The following is a 19,374-nucleotide window of genomic DNA, read 5'->3' as shown; positions in this document are numbered from 1 at the left end:
AAGAAAGAAAGAAAGAAAGAAAGAAAGAAAGAAAGAAAGAAAGAAAGAAAGAAAGAAAGAAAGAAAGAAAGAAAGAAAGAAAGAAAGTTTGCAAAACCAATCAGAACAGCAAAACACTGCGGTTCTGGTGAGATGGAGCAAAATGTTTTACAAAGTCTGTCATATTTAGGGAATATGCCCTCCTAGACTCAACACTGAGTATGCCCAGGTGCCTTAATCTAGAGAAACTTCTTTCACAGAATGTAGTTGCAATAGGAACCACAACCAAAATTATACTAAGCCTAAAATGTTCATGGAAAACCTCTTTGTTAGGTTCCAAAAACACAACAAACTGAAGTAGAGAAGCTGGTCTCTCCACTTTTCTACCCTCTTAAAAGAAGCCGTCTGGTTTGATGAAGCTCATACAGTACTTAAGATCTTCTAAGTCTGATTTGAATGTTTTCCTCAAAGCAAGCAGAGGCTCCTCTTTTAGGAATGATGGGCAATGAAGACAATTGTTCCTGTCTTTGAATAATGTTTTATTTTATGAAAAGTTTGAATATTTTGACTTAGGTAATCTTATTGTTTTACAGTGTCATCTAATGGACACATTAGGTCGGTTGGGTACATTTTAATTTGAAGATATCTATGAAGATTGTGAGTCATCCAGGTGATGGTCTACCTTGAAAAAGCATCAGTGGTTCTACGTGAAGCTTTCTAGATGATGTCATCGAAGAGGCTTCTTTAGTTCAAACTGGTAGTGGGGAGCACTAAGATTAACATACTGTAAGTCTAACAAAGAATTAGGGGGCGCAAAACTTGGCTTTGATCTCCCACTGGATTGGCCAAGGAGATCACATGGTGGGACGTCACTTTTCCCCTTTCATGTGTATTGGGCCATTACTTTCAGATATCCAAAATGACATTACTCCTATCTAAAATAAACATTCTGGAAGTCTAAAAATGAATTTAAGATCTCCCTAATCCAATTGTTACTGGTCTTAATCTTTATTTCAGACATCAAAAATGAAGATATTATTGCAGATATCCAAAGTATAATTTCTGACATCTAAAATATATTTTTACAAGTATAAATGTCTTTACAGATATCTACAACTACATTTGTAATACTGCTTTCAATGGCAGTAATGTAATTTCAGATATGAGTAACAACCCAATACACACGAATGGGAAAAGTGAAGTCATTTGTACTAGTAAGAATTACATTTCAGATATCTGAAATGTTCATTTTAGATACTATTAAAGATATCTGAAAAAGATATCCGGTCAAGCAAATATATGTTAAAAAGGCCACTTAAAATGAGGGAAGTTCTTACTAGTACAAATTTGATTCTAGATTACTTATAATTTAATTTCTTCTGGCAGAAATGTAATTAGTGATATTTAAAATTCAATTCTGAATAGAAACATAGTAATTGTGACCAGCTAGACTGCTTAAGTGTGTTAAAATGGAGCNTAGTGATATTTAAAATTCAATTCTGAATAGAAACAATAGAAATGTGTCTAGTCAGCCTGCCAACTTATGTTAAAATGGAGCCTCATCGTCCTTTTGCAAGTATCTAACACTGCATTTTATATAGTCATTATTAAAATTTAGATATCTGGAACTCTATTTTAACTAGTCATAAAAAAAATTTCCCTGTGGGAAAGAAAAGTATTAAGTTAAGATCTCAGCCCATCACGCAGCAGGACATTCTGATGTTTAATGAGGTGGGTTTTATTACTGTTTATGACTGACCTAAACGCAAAGTAATCCATAATTATATCAGTATTTTGACAGCGGTCTAAAGAAAAAAAAAAAGGTTGATGAAGCATGTGAGTTTAAAAATCTGTAATGACATTTCTACTAGCAGAAATATATTTTTGATGTCAAAAATTTGATATCAGCAATGTTATATTCATTTTTTTATATCTGAAATAGTAATTCTGAGTAGCATTAACTCTATTATGGAGATCTGAAATTAGAGTTCATCCTAATCAGAATTAGTTTTTATATATGAAGAATGTTTATTTTAGATAGGAAGAATCTTATATTAGATATCTGGAAATGAAAGCCCTGTTAACATGAATGAAAAACACATTTGAGACATCTGCATTACAGTCACGGAAATAAATGGCAAAACGGCCTTTAAGATTGAGTCATAAAGGACTATTGGGAACGGAAGGAAACAGAAAGGACATTTATTCAGTAAGAAAAGCATTATTTATTTTCTTCATAATACATACCGTAATTAAAAAATAGAATGTAGGGGATATGAGTCACTACACACTCATGTACAGTAGGTGGCGGTATGCTACCTAGGGTTGCTGCATCCCGCCACAAATTAAAATGAGAAGAAGATTTCCCATAATGCCTCAGTAAAAAATGGCGGTAAGGGATGTTGTTTATTTGTTTTTTTTTTTTTACTACAACTTTAATTCCAACTTTAAAACAGATGATCATGTACACAATTTCAATTAATATTGAAAGCGTTCAACATTTCAAGAAAAATAACAAGCTTTAAAAGTCAAAGCTAAACAACGCGAGATATTCTTTAAATGTTAGGAGGGGAGAAAATTCGGTCACCGGGGAAGGTGGATTGGCGGATTCTGGGAACCCGCTGTTGTTGCTAGGAGACAGTTCTTCTTCTTCTTCTTGTTGAAATTTGGTGGTTGGCAAAAACGTTAGGTGAGCATTACCGCTACCAACTGGTAAGGAGTGTGTCGGAGACAGTTTTCCGCGCTTGTGTAGTTCTGTGTGCGCGCGCACTACTCTGCCTCTGTTAAACGGATTATTATTTTACTAGGCTGATAATGAACATTTCTACGAAGGTTCCGGCCTGCGTCTCGGACAGACTGTCACTAACGAGCTGTTTTTCATGAACAAAGTAATGAAGAGTAAGAAACAGAATTCTGTCAAAACTGGAAGCAACAAAAGGAAAGGTAAATAGAACTAAGCTAGCTGCTAATGTTATGCTACTCATAAGTAGCCTGTAACTCCAACTGTCAGCTTTCCACGAGCATAGTCAGAAATTAAAAGGAGACAAAGCACATTGTTCATATTTTAGATTATTCTTCAATCTCTCGCTTTAAATTGTCCTTATAAAAATAAAGTTACCAACATCACACTTAACACAGTGTAACTGTTTTCTGCTATAGTTGGTTATGTTACAGTATAATCGTCACCTAAAAAGGCTAAAGTTTTATTCTGCTAATTATTTCAATATCACCATTGAGTTATATATACTGTTTGACCATTTTATGTTGTTTAATGCTGCATAAAGTGTTTAGAAGGGAAGGATATGGTAGGAACAGAGATTAACTTCTTCTAGGTTGTTTCATTACCTGAGAAGAGGGACCTTTTTATTTAGATCTTTTTATAAATCCTAGTTGTTGAGTAAATTTCTCTGCGATCTATTTTTTCTGTGAACCCAAAGAAGAAAGACATTTAATAATAATTTTTTTACACATCATATAACGATTGTAACCTTAAATAATATCTAATATATCTAATTGTATCTACATCCTAAACCTATTATATCATGTAATTGCATTTTGTCTACAGTTTGCTGTACTCTAAAATAAAACTCTTGCAGTCCCTAGTGATGTGTCTCCATCAACAAGCCTCCCACCTCTTGTTGAGGGTCAGCTGAGATGCTTCTTGTGTGTGACGGTAAGCAGGGTGTTATGGACCGTCCAAAAGCCTCCGTCTTCAACCTTCATCAGGCTGCGCTGGTGGGGAGAGTCGTCCAATGGGACGCACTTTTTTCCAAGAGATGGATCCCAGATCGCTCAAAAAACCGTCAAGAGCACAGCTCGTTTCCCTATCCGATGTGGCCCGCAGCAGTTTACCTCTTATCTTACAGGTGAATAAGGAGATGTGGATATCTAGATTTTTTTTTGTTTGTTTGTTTGTTCCTAAATCAAGTATTCTTCTTTTCTGAACAGATATGGGCTCTTTGGTGTTGGAGGTCCTAACTAAACCAGATCATTTACCGATTGCTCGGGCTCAAGTAGCTGGAATCGCACGCCTGTCTCTGTCACAACCTATTAGTGGATTTTATACGCTTGTATCACCAACATCCGAGAAGCTGGGAGAGATCCAGGTGAGTAGATGGATCAGTTCAGAAACTTTGTAACTTAAACGTTCTTGATTAATAAATAGTTTGTTTTTATGTATTGTTTGCTTTCCTTTCCAATGTTCTCTGACCGTCTGACATCTATGTCTCATGTTTGAACCCGAGGTTTCTCTGAATTTGGAACCTCTGACAGAAGCTTACGACAGCAGCAGCTCTGGTCCCGCCACAGACATCAGTACTGATAGGATGCAGGTACCAAAACTGACGGTCCCCTCGCACCCTGTTTCCCTCTCAGCTGGAGGCAGGAAAGAATCAGCCGGGAGCAGTGGTCGAAACACACCAAGGTTGGCGAAAGTTAAAAAGGACAAACATCCATAAGAAATTTATGGATATCCGTTTATGGATACTTTCATTTCCTTTGTTAATTTCTTATGTTTCTTGCTTTATTTTTAGAGGAAAAGACCACTTGTATTTTCAAAATGTCCAAAGGGACAAGGAGACGCTGGAGAATGTGCTTCCTGCTTCCAGCAAATCCCAAAACAGTCAAACTGTTGGGAATCCTTTGCATATGGAGTCATATGATGGACGGATAAGTAACGATATTATCTCAGGTCAGCGTCAGCATCATTGCATCACAAATATGCCAAAGAAAACACAGATATAACTTTCAAATATTTTTCTCACCATAGTCATTCTGGAGCGTGGAAACAAGCTTAGAAATGCAATGGTGGAATCAGCGTTGAAATCTGACATGGACTCTGCTCTGCCTCTAAAAGACAGTCCTCTACCTCTGCCTAAGGATAACATCCAACTACCTATAGAGTGAGTGTTTTTGATGTTATAAGATATTATAAATGCAGGTTTTTGATACTTACGACCTTCCTTTTTGTTTGCAGCTCTTTTCCTTCTACCTCTGGTGTGTTTCTTCAAGATATCCTCCATGCAGACTCAGCCCTGAAGCAGCCTGATGATGGAACGTTCCCCTCAAACAGCGGCGTGGACTGTCTTCCAGACATGGACAGAAGAGCTGTGGATCTGCTGCTTGGCAGGTAGAGGGCTTTCCAAGTTGAAACCAGATTTTTACCACTGAAATTTTTTCACCTTTAAACATTATATTCGCAAACTTCCATTAATATTATGATGTCTATATAATGCAGTAGTGATAGGTCCAGCAACACCAATGCTCAGCCTCTTAGAGCAAAACACTGTGTGGGTGCGCGTATCTTTTTGAGAAACTCAGACAACGGATACAGGAGCTGTTTCGAATTGACTGACGCACTAAAATGTTTTTCTAAACGTATTTGACAACAAGATCCATCTGCTAAAAAAAATCTCGGATCTTTTGTAGTTCATTATCAAAATGATCAAGAATTATTAGGCAACCTCAAGGCAAAAAAAACATTTGATCTCATATTAGTTTTCATTTCCTCATTGTCATCCTGTTCCTCTCAGATAGGTTAATTTTAAATGGACTCTTAGTTTACTGTTTTTACTGTACTTGTCGCTTTAAAAGTTTTTTTTACTTTCTATTCCACAAGTACACACATTCACATGTTCACCTACATTTTCACATTATATGTTCACATTATTTTTTGGCTGCATCTAAAAATATCAAAGATATTTTCAGTCTAAAAGTATATATGAAATAATACTATAACCTGCAGTAACAGAAAATTATATTATAGTTCTAGGTCATCAAATTCAGTTTAGTCTGTCACATAGGCTACTTGTAGGGTTTTTAAAGGTCCAGCAGGTGTCAGTGTAACGCTTTATGACACTCAATCAACCCATCGCTAAAACATAGCGCACAGTTGTAAAATAGGAGAATAAGGTCGGTCCCCCACAAAATCGAGATTTTATATATAAATTGATCATTTAGGGGTATTTACCATTAAGGATTTATTGATATGAGTTAAAGATATCCCTCATTGATCCAGTATTTTAGCCATAACTTTGTTTTAATAAAACAAAAGAGTAAAACAAAGAAATAGTACTGACACCGGGGCTTCTTAAGCAGGAGGTCAATATTGGAATCTCCCTGAAAAGTTAAATCCGACCTTAATAATACTAATTATATGGCAGATAAGACTGAACTTATTAGTGTGTAAGGACTGTGCTGTTTCACTTTATGTGATCTGTGCTATATAGTGTTAGGACTGGCAGAAAGTGTGGTCTCTGTTTCTATTGGTTTTACCCTGAGCTACTCGAACAATGGAATTTACGGTCAGAAATAAATGGCTTTATTATTTTCTGTTATAAAACTGGAAGTATTTTGGAATTTCCCTTAACAAGCTTTGCACAAACATAAACTGGAATGAGTGGACTGAGTGAGGCTGAGTTATTTTGCAAATACCATTTGCAAAATAACTCAGCCTCACTCAGATTTGATTGCAGCTTCCAAGTCTTACTAAAACACTTTTTCTATGAGTTTCTGGCAAAATATGAATATTTGGAGTCTGAACAAACTTCTATCTTGCCACCTTGCGAACAAGATCAAATGTCTTTTCTTTTTTGTAAACAGAAATCTTTAATGATGAGATATTTTGCACTTCTAATTCAAACGCATGAAAACACTTTGATCTAAACTGTCCTATTGGGACGTTGATGTCGTGAGCACATCCTTTGCCATTGTTTAGTCCACAGGATATTACTGAGATCTCCTTTAACAATGTTTTCTACCAGCTTTAATAGTCAAAGCTGCCCTTTCAACATATTCTTTGACCTGAGTTTAAAACCAATGCAACTCCCCCAGACTTGGCATAGAACCTGCCTTGTTTGTTGAGTAAAACAACCTTATAATATTGAAGTTTTTCCAAAGCTCCATTTCTTAACTGTAGATTACGAGTACTGTTTGATAAGATGTTTAAAAATGTTTTGCAGCCTAACTCTGCTTTAAAGTCCTTTATTTCTAACCCTGGTCTGTCTGCTGTTCCTTTGTCAACATGTTGCTGTAAGTTTACTAAAGTTCTCCTAACAAAGCATTGAAGCTGGGAGAACAGCTGCATTTATGCTGAGATTAAATCACTCAAGGAAAATAGACAGCATTTACTAATTTAATGACTTCTGAGGACCATTGGATGTGTTGCATTGTATGTAGGGCTTTCAGGTTAAATGGAGCCAAATACAAAAGCATTTAATGTTTTCTCAGACTTTCTTTTTTTTTTATGTTTGACACATTTTGTGTTACTACTTCTTTTGGTCTGTCATATGATATTCCAGTTAAATAGAGCTTGTAACACAGGGAAATGTTAAAAGGTTTAGTGGGTGTAGAAACTTTCAAATACCGTATTTGCACTTTTCTGTTTACAACTGTGAAGTAAATGTTTGTCCAATTTAGTCTAAGCATTAGAACTATAAAAGTTGTGCAAAGGATAAACAAGAAGGAGTCTCTGTGTGTGCCAGACCAAGAAAAGTCAAATTCTTTTTTCAATATTTGTTTATAACTTAACTTTAACTTTTTTAAATTCCATTTTCTATTCTTTTCCCTAATCTGTAGGTCGTCACTGCCACTCTGGGATGTACAGGGCTCCCCTCCTGAATCCCTTTCTGGCCACAGCAGTGTGTGTGCAGACAGCGAGCTTAATGATCCACTTTATGATCAGAGCTTACTGGAAAATTTGTTTTTCAAAACTCCTGTAAGTAGTTACCTTTGCCTTGAAGTTTTCATAAGGATTATAGCAGAAATATTATTGAAGTTATTATTTTAGCACTCAGGTACTAGACCAGATATTTCAGATGAGGACGGTCGTGGATCAACATCACCAAGGAAAAGTCAGCCAGAAAAACTAACACGGTCAGAACCTAGAATCAGTCAAAGGTGAGAATCTCTAAAAGTTTAATTTGGTTTCACCTTTAAACTACAAGGACCATTCTGACCTGCGTTTATCTTTGTTCAGTCCAAACCTGGATCAACAGCAGTCCTTAGGTGAATGCGATGACATCTACCCGCCTCTCAGTGCAGAGCAGTTCAAGTTGCTAAGTTCAGTACAAGTAGCACGAGTTACCGTCGAGTCACTGGCCTTACCCTCAGGCAGCCCAAACACAACAACCAGAAATGCCTTCAAAGGGAAACCTCCGCGGCCATTTCCCAGCAAGAAGTGGTATAATATTTCAATTATTTTTATTTATACTAAAGGTTATATTATAGCCTTTGTTTGAGAATTTCTAAAAATCTCTTTTTCCAGCACATATTTTGTGGAGTACGTTTTCCCGATGACTCGGATAGGTCGCAGTAAGGCTGGAAATGGTGAGGTAACCAGAGCCGTTTCCAGTAAGCTCATTGTTGGAGGTAACTTAAAAAAATATATATATGATTAGTTTAACCCATCCTTTTTGTTTCTGACATAGACTTCAATGTTTTTCTTTGTTTTAAAGCTGTGAAGTTCCACCACCTCTCTGTGTTTCCTGTCCACTTCAACGCAGCAGCAATCAGCCAATGTTGGGAAACTGAGCTCATTTTTAAGATTTATTCAAGAATGAGCGACCAGAAGAAAGTAAGTTAGCCTGAAGCTGCAGTCATCAGCATTTATTTGTAAGGCACATATGATGCAGTAACATAAATGTTAATATAAATATAAAGTCATGTTTGAGTCGTACAGACCTCCCAATTTACTTTTCCAAACCTTATGCATGTTAAACATTTACATATTCAGGGTTAATTCTTCATGCGGTACTGGAAACTCTCAACCCTCTGACTACCTTACAGCTTCTCTTCCTCGCTGACAGGAGACACAGAGCTTTACAGAAGCCAAGAAAAAAAAGATAAACATGAAAACAGCAATCAGTACTCCCACTGCAACTTATTGAAGCAATGTAAAGGAAATAATGAGGTTAAACACAGCAGCCACCCACTGCAAGCAGTGATGTGGGGCCAGAGGAGCTGCTTCAGTGGGAGACTGTGATGCTCCTGTGCTCAGGAATTAACAGAGGGGAGGGTTTTGTTTATATTATGCTGAATTCAGTTCTTTTTATATTTAGTGATGGATTTATATCGCAACTTTTTTTGTCTTCGGATATATCCATCTTTTATTTTTCTTTTCTTTCTGACCGTGGCGTGTATGTCAATGAGAAAATGAATAATTAAGTTTCCTTTTGGGATGATTAAAATATGTCTGTCTGTCCAAAAAGTTTAAAACTATTTTAAACTATAGAAATAAAAAAGTCCTAATTGTAATGAATAAACAGTAAAGACTTCTTATTTTATTTTATTATTTAAATTAATAAGCATCTTAAACCATAGAACTCCTATTCCAGTAACGTCTAATAAGTATGTATTATTAAGATTATGATTGATTCCTTTTTAGTCAGTTTTGAAGCCTTTTAATTTACGATTTAGGGACAAAAATGCAAATCAGACACTAGTCTAGATCAGTAAACTACTGCTAGTGGTTTACAAATTTTAAATATGAATTAATTTATCCAAAAACCTCTATTAATTAAAAACAGCCTCATGTAAAATAAGCCTCTAAATACCGTTTCCATGAAAGGCTTGATGTATTGACCTGCAGTCAGTGAAACTGGCTCTAATGATTTGTTTCCTTTGTTTTTGCAGCCTGTTGCTGTTGGTCAGGCAGTTCACCCACTGCGCTCTCTGCTGCAGAGCACGGAGCTGAGTCAGTCTGTTGTTTTGCCTGTGCAGAGCTGCGAGGGAATCAGAGGAAGTGAGAAGATTGGACCTCTCAGGGTGATTTATTTCTAGTCTTTTATTTGATTTGATTCAGATAGTTATGGTACCTGTTAAGTGACTTGGATGCTGTCATTGATGTAACGTTAACATATATTTTTCAGGTTTCCATAGAACTAGGACCACACAGCCAAAGATCCTCTAAGGAAAAGGATAAAAAGGTCACTTTGAGAGACACATCAACTTCAAGACTTGATTCCAGCCCTAAGAGAGCAATCAATCAGAGGTCCCAACATGTGGAGTCTTTAACAGCTCCCTGTTTAGATCATCCCAGGCTGAATGTTTGGACTCCTGAGAAATCTTTGAGAGAACAATCAAACCATCCAGGGAACAGAAAATCTCCTCTGAAATCTTCTCAGGAGGTCGAAGAGGAACCTGAGGTCCTGCTGCATACTTTACTCATGGTTCCAGATGGGAAGAATTTCAGCGGCGGGCCCCTGCAGGCCCCAAACATCTTCCTGAACTGCAAGCTGTTTTGGTCTGATGAGACGGCGAGATCTACTGTCAGCTGGGGCAAAACAAACCCCACCTTCAACTTTGTTCAGGTGGGTTCAGGTGCCTAGTCTATGATGTTAATTTAACTCTGTATTGGATGGTACGCATGGTCTCTTCAAGCAGAAGAGAAACCAATATATTTGTTCAGACATAAACCTCTGATACAAAACAAAATGCAAAAAAAGAACATTTTAAAAAGTACGATTATCTTATATCTTGCTTTTGTGTAAAAGGTAACACCAGTGGGCTTGACAAGAAAACTTTTAGAGCGGATGAAGAATAATGTGATGGTGATCGAAGTGTGGCAGAAAACTGGGAGTTCTGGAAACGACCGACTCCTTGGCCTCGTCAAACTACCCCTACACCAGTTCTACATGTCATTTAGGTAATTAAACAAAAAGCACCATCATCTTTTATTACTTTATTATGACAGCAAAACATGGTGGAATCATTTTAAAAAGGAGATGATTAAGTACTTTAGGTGTTAGATAAAATTCATAAGGTTGTTGATGGGTTACTCAGCTTAATGGCCAAGTTTCAGGGAAAAGTAGAGCTGCATAGTGAATCAAACTCACCATTCCAACATTGTGATCTCAAATAACTGCTCAAGCAATATTTGGTGTGAGGTTATTGGTGTCTGGTATTTTTGGTCAGTTGGTTGAACTGGAGCTGTTTTTCATAACGTTTGATAAATATTCAGTGGCTGAGAAGCTGCCAACGGTTGAGTATGGACATTCTGGATTAATAGTAATCCAAGTCATTATCGCTATTTTTAGCATTAGTTTGATAATGTGTTTCTGATATTGTGCACCTTTGATTGCTGTTTCTTGTTGCTTATTAAAATTGTCACACATGTAAAAAAAAACTAGTCATAGTAAATATATATTTATTTTAAAAATTGACAAACTAATTTGGTTGCTTCTCACCTGACTGATAATCGAAGGTGCTTTTTTATAAACGTCAGTTCATTTAGATTTACTCATCTTAAAGTTTTCATGTTTAGGTCTTCCTCTAAGAGGCGCTGTTGCATAGCTAAAGAGTTAATTGCACAGCATAAACCTGATAAATGACTAAAATTTGCTCTGCAGGAGCCTTTTTAACACTATTTGATATGTGGCATTCTTTTCAGGGACTCCAAGATCAGCCAGCTCCTTCTGCAGGCGCAGTACCCCGTTTTAGGGGTAGACTGCTACATGCCAGTGATCGATGTGTTCTCAGGTACCAACAAAGGACACCTCAGGGTGGTTCTGGCCATGGGTCGTGCAGAGCAGATCATCTCCCTCCAGCGTGCTAGAGATGAGGAGTATAGCTCTTTGTCTCATATGGTGAGACCAGTTCACTTGCTGGATCAACAGCCGCACTTACACACAAAGGTACGAGTTCAACACTTGGAATTAGTGTTGTTGGGTTGGTTTCACTGCTTTTGTGTGTTGGTATTAAACATATTTGCTTGGAGGTATTAATCTTATGTAAGATCCTCATAAGCAGTACCAAAAACGTGGATTAGATGAGTGTATAACTTTGATTTAAATGAGCTTTTTGCCTCACCCTGTTCTTGTACATACAAGTTAAATACTGTAAAGGTGCAGTTATGACTGTATCAATGAACACATTCTTTACGTAAAACAAACACTTTTACACCTTGTTTAAGTTTATTTTCCTTTGAAATGACTTCAACCCCAGTGTTTGTTTTTCAGGTGAGCACTTCTCAGGTGGAAATTATGAGAGAGCACGTGTTTGTTGTGAGCGTGGAGAAGGTCAGCGGGCTGACCCCTCTGCAGTCCACAGTGTGGGGAGAGACTGACTGCTATGTTCAGTACTCTTTCCCCACCCAGGATGCTTCAGATGTTGATCAGAGCCTCATAGAGAGCAGTAAGGCCACTTCTGAACATCAAACATTAAACCCTGAGGTTTTCTTTCACCTGTCCCTAACTCACCTCTTAGCTCTGATTCTGAACCACCAGGTCTGAACCTGAAGCCATTTCGGACCACCACCACGCTTTGTGTCCCAGACCCATTGTTTGGTCACACTGAGACGCACGTTCTTCTGGCTCCAGAAGGAGTTCCTGTTCAGCGTCTGCTGCTCAGCACCCTGAGCAGTGGAGGAGGCGTCCAGTTCGAAGTGTGGTGCAGGTTTGTAGCTTGAGTAGAGTTCAGGCTTGACAAAAAAGACTGATTTGTGTAAGATAAATCCTGCCGTGTGAAGCTCCTTCACCAACACTTCATTGTCAGAATTCTTAGAGACACTTTCACTGATCACATTTAATAACATTTAAAAGCCTCTACTCTTCCTACTATTAAGCCTCCTGGTTTGTCTAATTTTATTGAGTTTTTTCTTTTGACAGATATTATTATCCAAATGTCAGGGATCAGCTTGTGGCCAGAGGATTACTTCCCTTGTCCAAACTGTGCGCCATGGTAACCATGCAGAAGACGCATCTTAACGAAGCTGAGATGTTCTCCCTGTCCCTGGTTCCCAGGACAGAGGCCAACTCAGCATTTCAACCTCAGCCTTCAGGTGAGCTCATGCACATTTTGTAAATGTGACCCAGCAGACGCCATATGCATCATAACCATGTGTCTGATCCGTTTCCTTGCTCAGGTTTACTAGACATATGCATACGATACAAACATCGGCCGCTCCGGTTTGGAGCACAGGCTGGGGGAGGAGCTGCTCCTCCTTCTGTGACACTTGTGGTTCAAGTGCACAGAGCGTCTGGTTTGAAGGCAGCAGCAAGGTACATCTTTATACCAACCACATGTTTATTGTTAATCTCTCTCAAGAAAGTAGTTTTTCTTGTATATAAACGCTTTGGGAAATATTCATAATTTGCTAACTGTTTAGTGGATTTTTTTTGTGAGGAAAAACAAAGTAAATCTATTCGACTAATAGACTGTTTTCAGGTCATTTGTGGTGTAACTTATCTTTGCAAACAAACCCCTTTTGGTCTGATACCCCTAATAAAACTACATCCTATCATTTAGAAGTCACTTAGTGAATTGTCCATCTGTGTGTAATCTGATCAGCAGCAAAACTTCAATTTTTCCATCTCGAGCAGCAGCAGCGCGTTGGCGGTGCGTCAGATGCTTAAACTCTCCCGACTCGCAGCGCCTGCTGCTCAAAACGCGCTGCGGGACCTTTTGCTGCACCTATACGCGTCAACCATTGACTTTGCATGTAAACTCGCTGCTTCTGCTGCACCTGCTGGGTCCGGTTCACACCGATGTCGAGCGGTTGAACAGCGAGCACAGCGTTAATTTGTTTCCCCATGTTTTTCACATCAGCTGTGAGATGGGCACGCATGGAGTTACATATTAACAGCAATGGTGATGAGTGGGAAAAAAAACACCTGGTCTCCTTACATTCAGCCACTCTTTCATCATCTCCTCAATGAGGTGGTCTCAAAAGTCGCAGTTACAACACACATAGGGCGCACCGCACCAAAGGGCGCACCGCACATTTTGAAGGAAAAAAAAGACGTTTAAGTGCGCCTTATAGTCGTGAAAATACGGTATGTTCTGTGAAGCGCTAAAATGTTTGTTTGAGTACTTTGGTGAACAAAACATCCCAAAGATGGCTGAAAAATAACTTCACATCATCTCCAAAATAACATTCCAGTGGTGAGCTACAGTGTTGGCATAGTCAGGGTAAAACTGGGAATCAGCTGCTAAGAAGTTAAGCTGGTCTGTGACCCTAAACACACAGCAGAGGTACATGGCTTAGATCGCAGCATATCCATGTGTTATAATGGTCAAATCCTCTGATAATATGCAGCATTTCCCTCCCATATACATCATGTTTTTAAGGGGAGTGAAAATGGTTTTTATACGTTGGATAATATTTTGTAGAGCTGGGTTGGTGTGCAGGAGGTCAAACACACATTTATTATGTTTTCCAATGTTGTAAAATTTGTATTATAAATACATTTAAACAATAAATGTAAACATTTCTGACAACGAAGATTTGCGTCATAGCCTGCAACACACGTTTCAGTATGGCAAGCAGGTGGCTGTTGGAAACACACCGGCGGGTGTTTCTTGGGCCATGGATCTTAAAGGGAAAAAAAGGAAGATAGCTGATGAGGACAGAGGATGCAAAGAAGAATGGGCCGAGTTTTTTTGCTTTCATTACCAGTGCAGAAGGATTGCCTGCATGTTTGCTTTTTAATGAGAAGTTGTCACGTAATAAAAAGAGTCATCAGGAAAGTAATTTTCAGGGAAGGCATGCTAATAGGGAGCGAGACAAATAGTGCGAGTGCAGAAATTCTGCATAGATCAGAGGAGCGCATAGATAGATTTAAGAAGTGGATTGCATCTCCAAACTCCACTACTGCTGCTAGTTTTGTTGCAAGCATGAAAAACCGTTCGCAGATCAAAAACAGGTAGCGCTCTTTTGCAGGTATGTGAACTTTCTTCATTTATTTTCCCCAAATCCACAAAATAAAAATAACACAAAAGATCAGATTTCTTTATCATGTTTCTATAATTTCGTCAATGCAACAAAACCGAATACATACAAACCGCATGGTGAAGCGACGAACGTTGAACTCAACGCTGTGAGAACGTTCACTGCTCCGCCCTCACCTCGTGCTACTATGGAATTTAAACTTAAAGCACTGAATATCGCACAGTAGAGAAGTCACATGATGACATTTGCTGCTGAATAAACATTTAATCATAAATGCTTATTCTATGTTTAAGCCCATGTAGTCCGTTTTTATAGTGGGCTTATAAACTTAGAGCTCGTGTTGCCTTAGAAGGCTTATGTAAGACTTACATTTTTGCAGGTCCAGAAAGATTTGTTTTATGTGTTTTTTGTCTAATATTATTTGTCAAACATTTGTTTTCTCAACTTCAGTTAATGTCACCACTTTGCATTGATGACACCATTTTCACCAGCCTCCTTTTGACCTTTCCAGGGCGATATCTAAAGAAAATGATCAATTAAGCTATTTGATGGACGTTGGAGTGAACCCTTTCATCACGGTTCACCTGTCCTTCCTCCCTGAGAGTGAGAGGAGCTGTTCCCGTATAGCAGCCAAGACGTTCTGCCCTGAGTTTGACCACCACATGGAGGTGACCTGTGATCTGCTGCTTCACCTGAGCAGTGGTGAAACCTTCAGCCTGGCTGAGCAACTGGAGCAGGCGTCTGCTGTCTTTACTGTCTGGAACAGAGACGACCACAGAGGTTAGGAGAACTCCATTTTCATTTAAAAACATAAACCATTTAAGATGTGTGATGAAAGTCCTGTTTGGTTTAAAACTCAATACTAATTTTGTTTTTATTTGTGGTATCTGAAGGATTTTTCTTGTCTTCTCTTGCAGCAGTGAACCTTCCTAATGAAACAGATATAATGTTGGGTACAGTGAAAATCCCATTGATTGATCTGCTTCATAAAAGAACAGGTATGTTTAAAATAAATTCACTTAACCCGTCTAGCTCTTTGATGTGAACACAGAAGTTATATTGTGTTTTTTTTCTGGTAATTGTAGGTATTTCGGGCTGGTTTGGGCTTTATTTAGGCCGTGAAAATCATCCTTCACAGGCGGAGCAGATCTTGGTTGGGGGCCTTAAGGTTTCTATCAGCTTTGCTCACCACTCAGACAGAGAGAGGGTAATTAAAGCTGCTCGGGGTCTGGGCTGGGAAATGGCCAACAGGGACTGTGCAGCACAGGATGATGAAGGATGCTGGGAAGAAGACATTAGAAAACTCTCTCTGACATTTTCAATGCCCAAAGCCTGGCTTCCTGTCCATTGTCTGTTTCTGCCGGGCCTCAGGGAGCTTCAGCGCCCTACTTATTGCTACCTCCGGTACAAGTTCTTCGACCAGGATACCTTCTGCTCCCAGTTGAAGCACCCATTTGTTGAGGAGGGCAGGCAAGCCACCGTGAGTTTTGAAGGAAGTAGGACTGTGGAGCTGAGTACCACTCAGCCTTTGATGTGGTATCTTCGAGAAGAGAAGCTGGAGGTTCAGCTGTGGGTCACCTTCTCTAAGAACAGAACTACAAGGCCAAGTGACTCAGACCGATTGGTGGGGTCTGCGTTTGTTGATCTGTCCTCTCTTGCAAAGACTCCCAAGCAGAAGTTGTCTCTCAGTGGTATGTAGAAATACTTTATTGGAATCATTCCTGCAGCGGGATGTCTGATCTGATTTCTGTATTTTTACAGGAGTGTACCCACTGTTCATGCGCTCTGCTGCTGATTTACAAGGAGCAGCTCTCAGGGTGCACATCACATCAACAGCCGGTTCTGTTCCCACAAACGTATCAGCAGCACATGACACCCAGGTGGACTCTGAGAGTCAGGGGGAGATCTTATTCGAGGAAGTAGAAGAAGCAGATGGTGCGCTTTCTTCAGTTACTCCCAGAAAATCCTCACAAAGGAGTAAACCATCCAGAGAAACTCTAGACATAACATCTGTGCATCACACAGCGGTGAATGTTGAGGATTCTTTCCCTGTGACTATAGCTGTGGATCGAGCCATGCACCTGAACCTGACAGGTGAGCGTAAACCTAAAATATTTGATATTTGTGTGCAGTTTTAACCATTTACCCGCTGTTACGTTTTGTCACAATATAAAAGCAAACTTCACTTTTTATATTACATTTTTAAAAGATAAACCAACTCCAAGTAAAACGGCATGAAGCTGAGAAAAATTCATATTTGTTATTGAAGGCAATGCTTTGTTGTGCTGTCTGTGCCTGCAATTACAGCAGCAGGTCTTTTAGTTTATATCCCCACCAGCTTTGCACTGACATAGCCAGAACTTAATCAACTGGATGAAGGCTGCATGCCATTAGTTTTTTTAAATGTATATTGTTTTTGATGCAAACTGAGCCACTCTAATGCCCATATATGCTTTGATCCAAGCCATCCCTTTGGACCTCTGGTTGCTTGTTTAAAGTTGTTCTCTTGTTAGAAAAGGACCAAACTTCCAAGATTGTTCTGCATTTACAAACACATTGCTCCTGCTTCCTCATCCTAGCTGAAGAAAAACATGCAGTCTCCATCATACTTTGCTAGATACTCTATAAGAAGATTGTTTTATTTTCCTTCAGGTTGTCCTCTGTCTGCGCAGACTGAAGGGACACCTAGTTGCTGTGTTTCCTACGTCACAGTTGACTCCTCTGAACCAGTTTCCACATCTGTTGTGACCAACACTGACTGTCCTGTGTGGGACCATCAGCACGAATGCAGGTCAAGTAAGACTTGAGGAAGACAGACCAAATTAGATCAAACACAAAGTTAATGTGTTTCCTTTACATTTGCAGGCTTTCGAAGGAGCTGCTGGTTGATCCACAACAATCTCTTGTGTTTAAAGTCTGGCACAAAGGAGGTAGACTGAGAAGAATCATGACCACGGCAGCTTTTGCTGGTTTTGCTTTTTTGTTTTATTGTGATGGTTTTTTTCCACAGAAATAGAACGGGTGATTGGATTTGCCACAGTAGACCTGTCTCCCTTACTGTGGGGATTCCCGTCCGTGTGTGGCTGGTACAACATCACAGACTTCAGTGGTCAGTGTCACGGTCAGATTAAGGTGTCTATAACTCCTCTTAGGGGAGTCCAGGATCTGCGTAGGCAGAGAAAAAACGCGACCGAAGAAGATGCCAAAAACTCCTCAGTAAGAGTGTTTTTTTTTTGTTTTTTTTTTAACACCCAGTCTGTTATGTCCAGCCCGATTTTGAAATGAACGTGAAATGATTGTATTTACAGGCTCTGTTTCAGGCCATTCCTCTCTGCTACCAAACCACAGCCATGTACAGCAGCTTCCCCTCCCACATCAGCAGGTTTCCAGAGCAGAAGATTTCTTCACCAAACCACAGCGACAGGTTGTTCTCTGAAAGGTTGGTGCAGAACAGTTTGATGACCCACGTATAAAGTGGAACCGTTCTTTTATGAACTGTTTTATGTCGCAGGCCGGGTGAGAACGATCGCCATGGTGAGCACATGGACAACGTACGCCTTTACCATCAGAATCTGCACGAACAAACAGCCTCTCACGCTGCAGGTGGAAGCTCAACCAATGACAATTCCTCCAGCTCATTTTTGTTTTCAGCACTCAGGTATTTAAACTCAGTTTTATTTCCATTCTTTGAATAATGATTTCACATTTGTATTTGAAGTGATAATACCAATATAAAAATCCCCTAAATTGCTTTGACAGGAGGAAACTTAGTGAGCTGGACAGCATTCAAAGGTACTTCAATCGTAAGCTGTCTACTCCTACATTCCCACCTACAGAAGAGCAAGACAGAAACAACCACGATGTGGATCAGAGGACCTTGGAGGTTGACTCAAATCAGCTGCTTTTAAAGTCCAACCAGCTTGTTGGGGAAGTCAACAACATCATCAGTGGTGAGCTTCTTCACTTCACACAAAAGTGTTTATATTTTCTCACTTGTTACAAAAAATAAAAAGCCTCCCAAAAACAAAGTATTTTATTATAAACCCATTCTATAGAACACATATACAGAGTGCTGTCTAAATTAGTCAAAGATACAAAACAGAAGATACAAGGTGAAAAAAGAAAGAGGCACAAAAACAAAGAATTACAGCTATGCTATAAAACATGTTAAAGTCGTAGGGAAGTCATATTTAAATGTCAAATCATTCTGGCTTAAACATGTACTGTATATAAATTAGGGGTGGAACGGTTCACAAAATCCACGGTTGGGTTCGGTTCACGGTTTCGTGGTCACGGTGTTCGGTTCGGTATATGTTTATTGTTACACCGAAAAATAAAAATTTATTTAATAAAAATTAATAAAAAAATAAAAATGAATGAAATTAATGAAAAGAATACAAACAAATTTATGAATTGTAATTATTTTTAATGATCCGCGGAAACCCTGGATCATTTCCGCATGTTTTGCTGCTTTGAATTTAATCATCTCGCGCATGCCCTCTACGATCTCTAAGGAACTCAGAGCGGAGCGGACGGGAGCCACAGTGGGGGCTGTAGGCTTTGCTTTGTGCAGGCGGTCTGGAGCGCAGCGGAGCGGAGCGCTGACAGAGTATGTGGGATTTCGGGGTTAGCATGACATGTTGGTCATGTTGCTGTTAGCATAAACAAAACGTGTTGCACAATGCTTGCACACTGTTGCACTTTTATCCACAACTTTTTCCCCGCCGTCA

General features: G+C 39.1%; 1 protein-coding gene across 1 annotated transcript in view; it reads left to right on the top strand.

Moving 5' to 3' along the window:
• The first annotated feature begins 2,395 nt into the window (after positions 1-2,395).
• Positions 2,396-19,374, top strand: part of c2cd3 (C2 calcium-dependent domain containing 3) — a 21,776-nt gene continuing 4,797 nt past the window's right edge. The window contains exons 1-30 of the mRNA XM_015383535.1: positions 2,396-2,922; positions 3,576-3,845; positions 3,928-4,085; positions 4,224-4,402; positions 4,512-4,669; positions 4,748-4,880; positions 4,955-5,107; positions 7,555-7,693; positions 7,766-7,875; positions 7,955-8,158; positions 8,243-8,346; positions 8,433-8,551; positions 9,610-9,741; positions 9,846-10,286; positions 10,470-10,621; positions 11,366-11,609; positions 11,934-12,108; positions 12,201-12,369; positions 12,582-12,754; positions 12,839-12,974; positions 15,156-15,424; positions 15,562-15,642; positions 15,730-16,335; positions 16,406-16,738; positions 17,297-17,435; positions 17,510-17,574; positions 17,655-17,860; positions 17,953-18,083; positions 18,156-18,302; positions 18,404-18,594. Of these exons, the coding sequence (XP_015239021.1) occupies positions 2,859-2,922; positions 3,576-3,845; positions 3,928-4,085; positions 4,224-4,402; positions 4,512-4,669; positions 4,748-4,880; positions 4,955-5,107; positions 7,555-7,693; positions 7,766-7,875; positions 7,955-8,158; positions 8,243-8,346; positions 8,433-8,551; positions 9,610-9,741; positions 9,846-10,286; positions 10,470-10,621; positions 11,366-11,609; positions 11,934-12,108; positions 12,201-12,369; positions 12,582-12,754; positions 12,839-12,974; positions 15,156-15,424; positions 15,562-15,642; positions 15,730-16,335; positions 16,406-16,738; positions 17,297-17,435; positions 17,510-17,574; positions 17,655-17,860; positions 17,953-18,083; positions 18,156-18,302; positions 18,404-18,594 (5,581 nt within the window). The 5' untranslated portion in view covers positions 2,396-2,858. The remainder of the gene's footprint in view (positions 2,923-3,575; positions 3,846-3,927; positions 4,086-4,223; positions 4,403-4,511; positions 4,670-4,747; positions 4,881-4,954; positions 5,108-7,554; positions 7,694-7,765; positions 7,876-7,954; positions 8,159-8,242; positions 8,347-8,432; positions 8,552-9,609; positions 9,742-9,845; positions 10,287-10,469; positions 10,622-11,365; positions 11,610-11,933; positions 12,109-12,200; positions 12,370-12,581; positions 12,755-12,838; positions 12,975-15,155; positions 15,425-15,561; positions 15,643-15,729; positions 16,336-16,405; positions 16,739-17,296; positions 17,436-17,509; positions 17,575-17,654; positions 17,861-17,952; positions 18,084-18,155; positions 18,303-18,403; positions 18,595-19,374) is intronic.

The sequence above is a fragment of the Cyprinodon variegatus genome, unplaced genomic scaffold (genome assembly GCF_000732505.1).
Source record: "Cyprinodon variegatus isolate N-32 unplaced genomic scaffold, C_variegatus-1.0 Scaffold14, whole genome shotgun sequence".
NCBI lineage: Eukaryota > Metazoa > Chordata > Actinopteri > Cyprinodontiformes > Cyprinodontidae > Cyprinodon > Cyprinodon variegatus.
The sequence above is the reverse complement of the archived record's forward strand: the minus strand, read 5'-3'. Positions and strand labels throughout refer to the sequence as shown.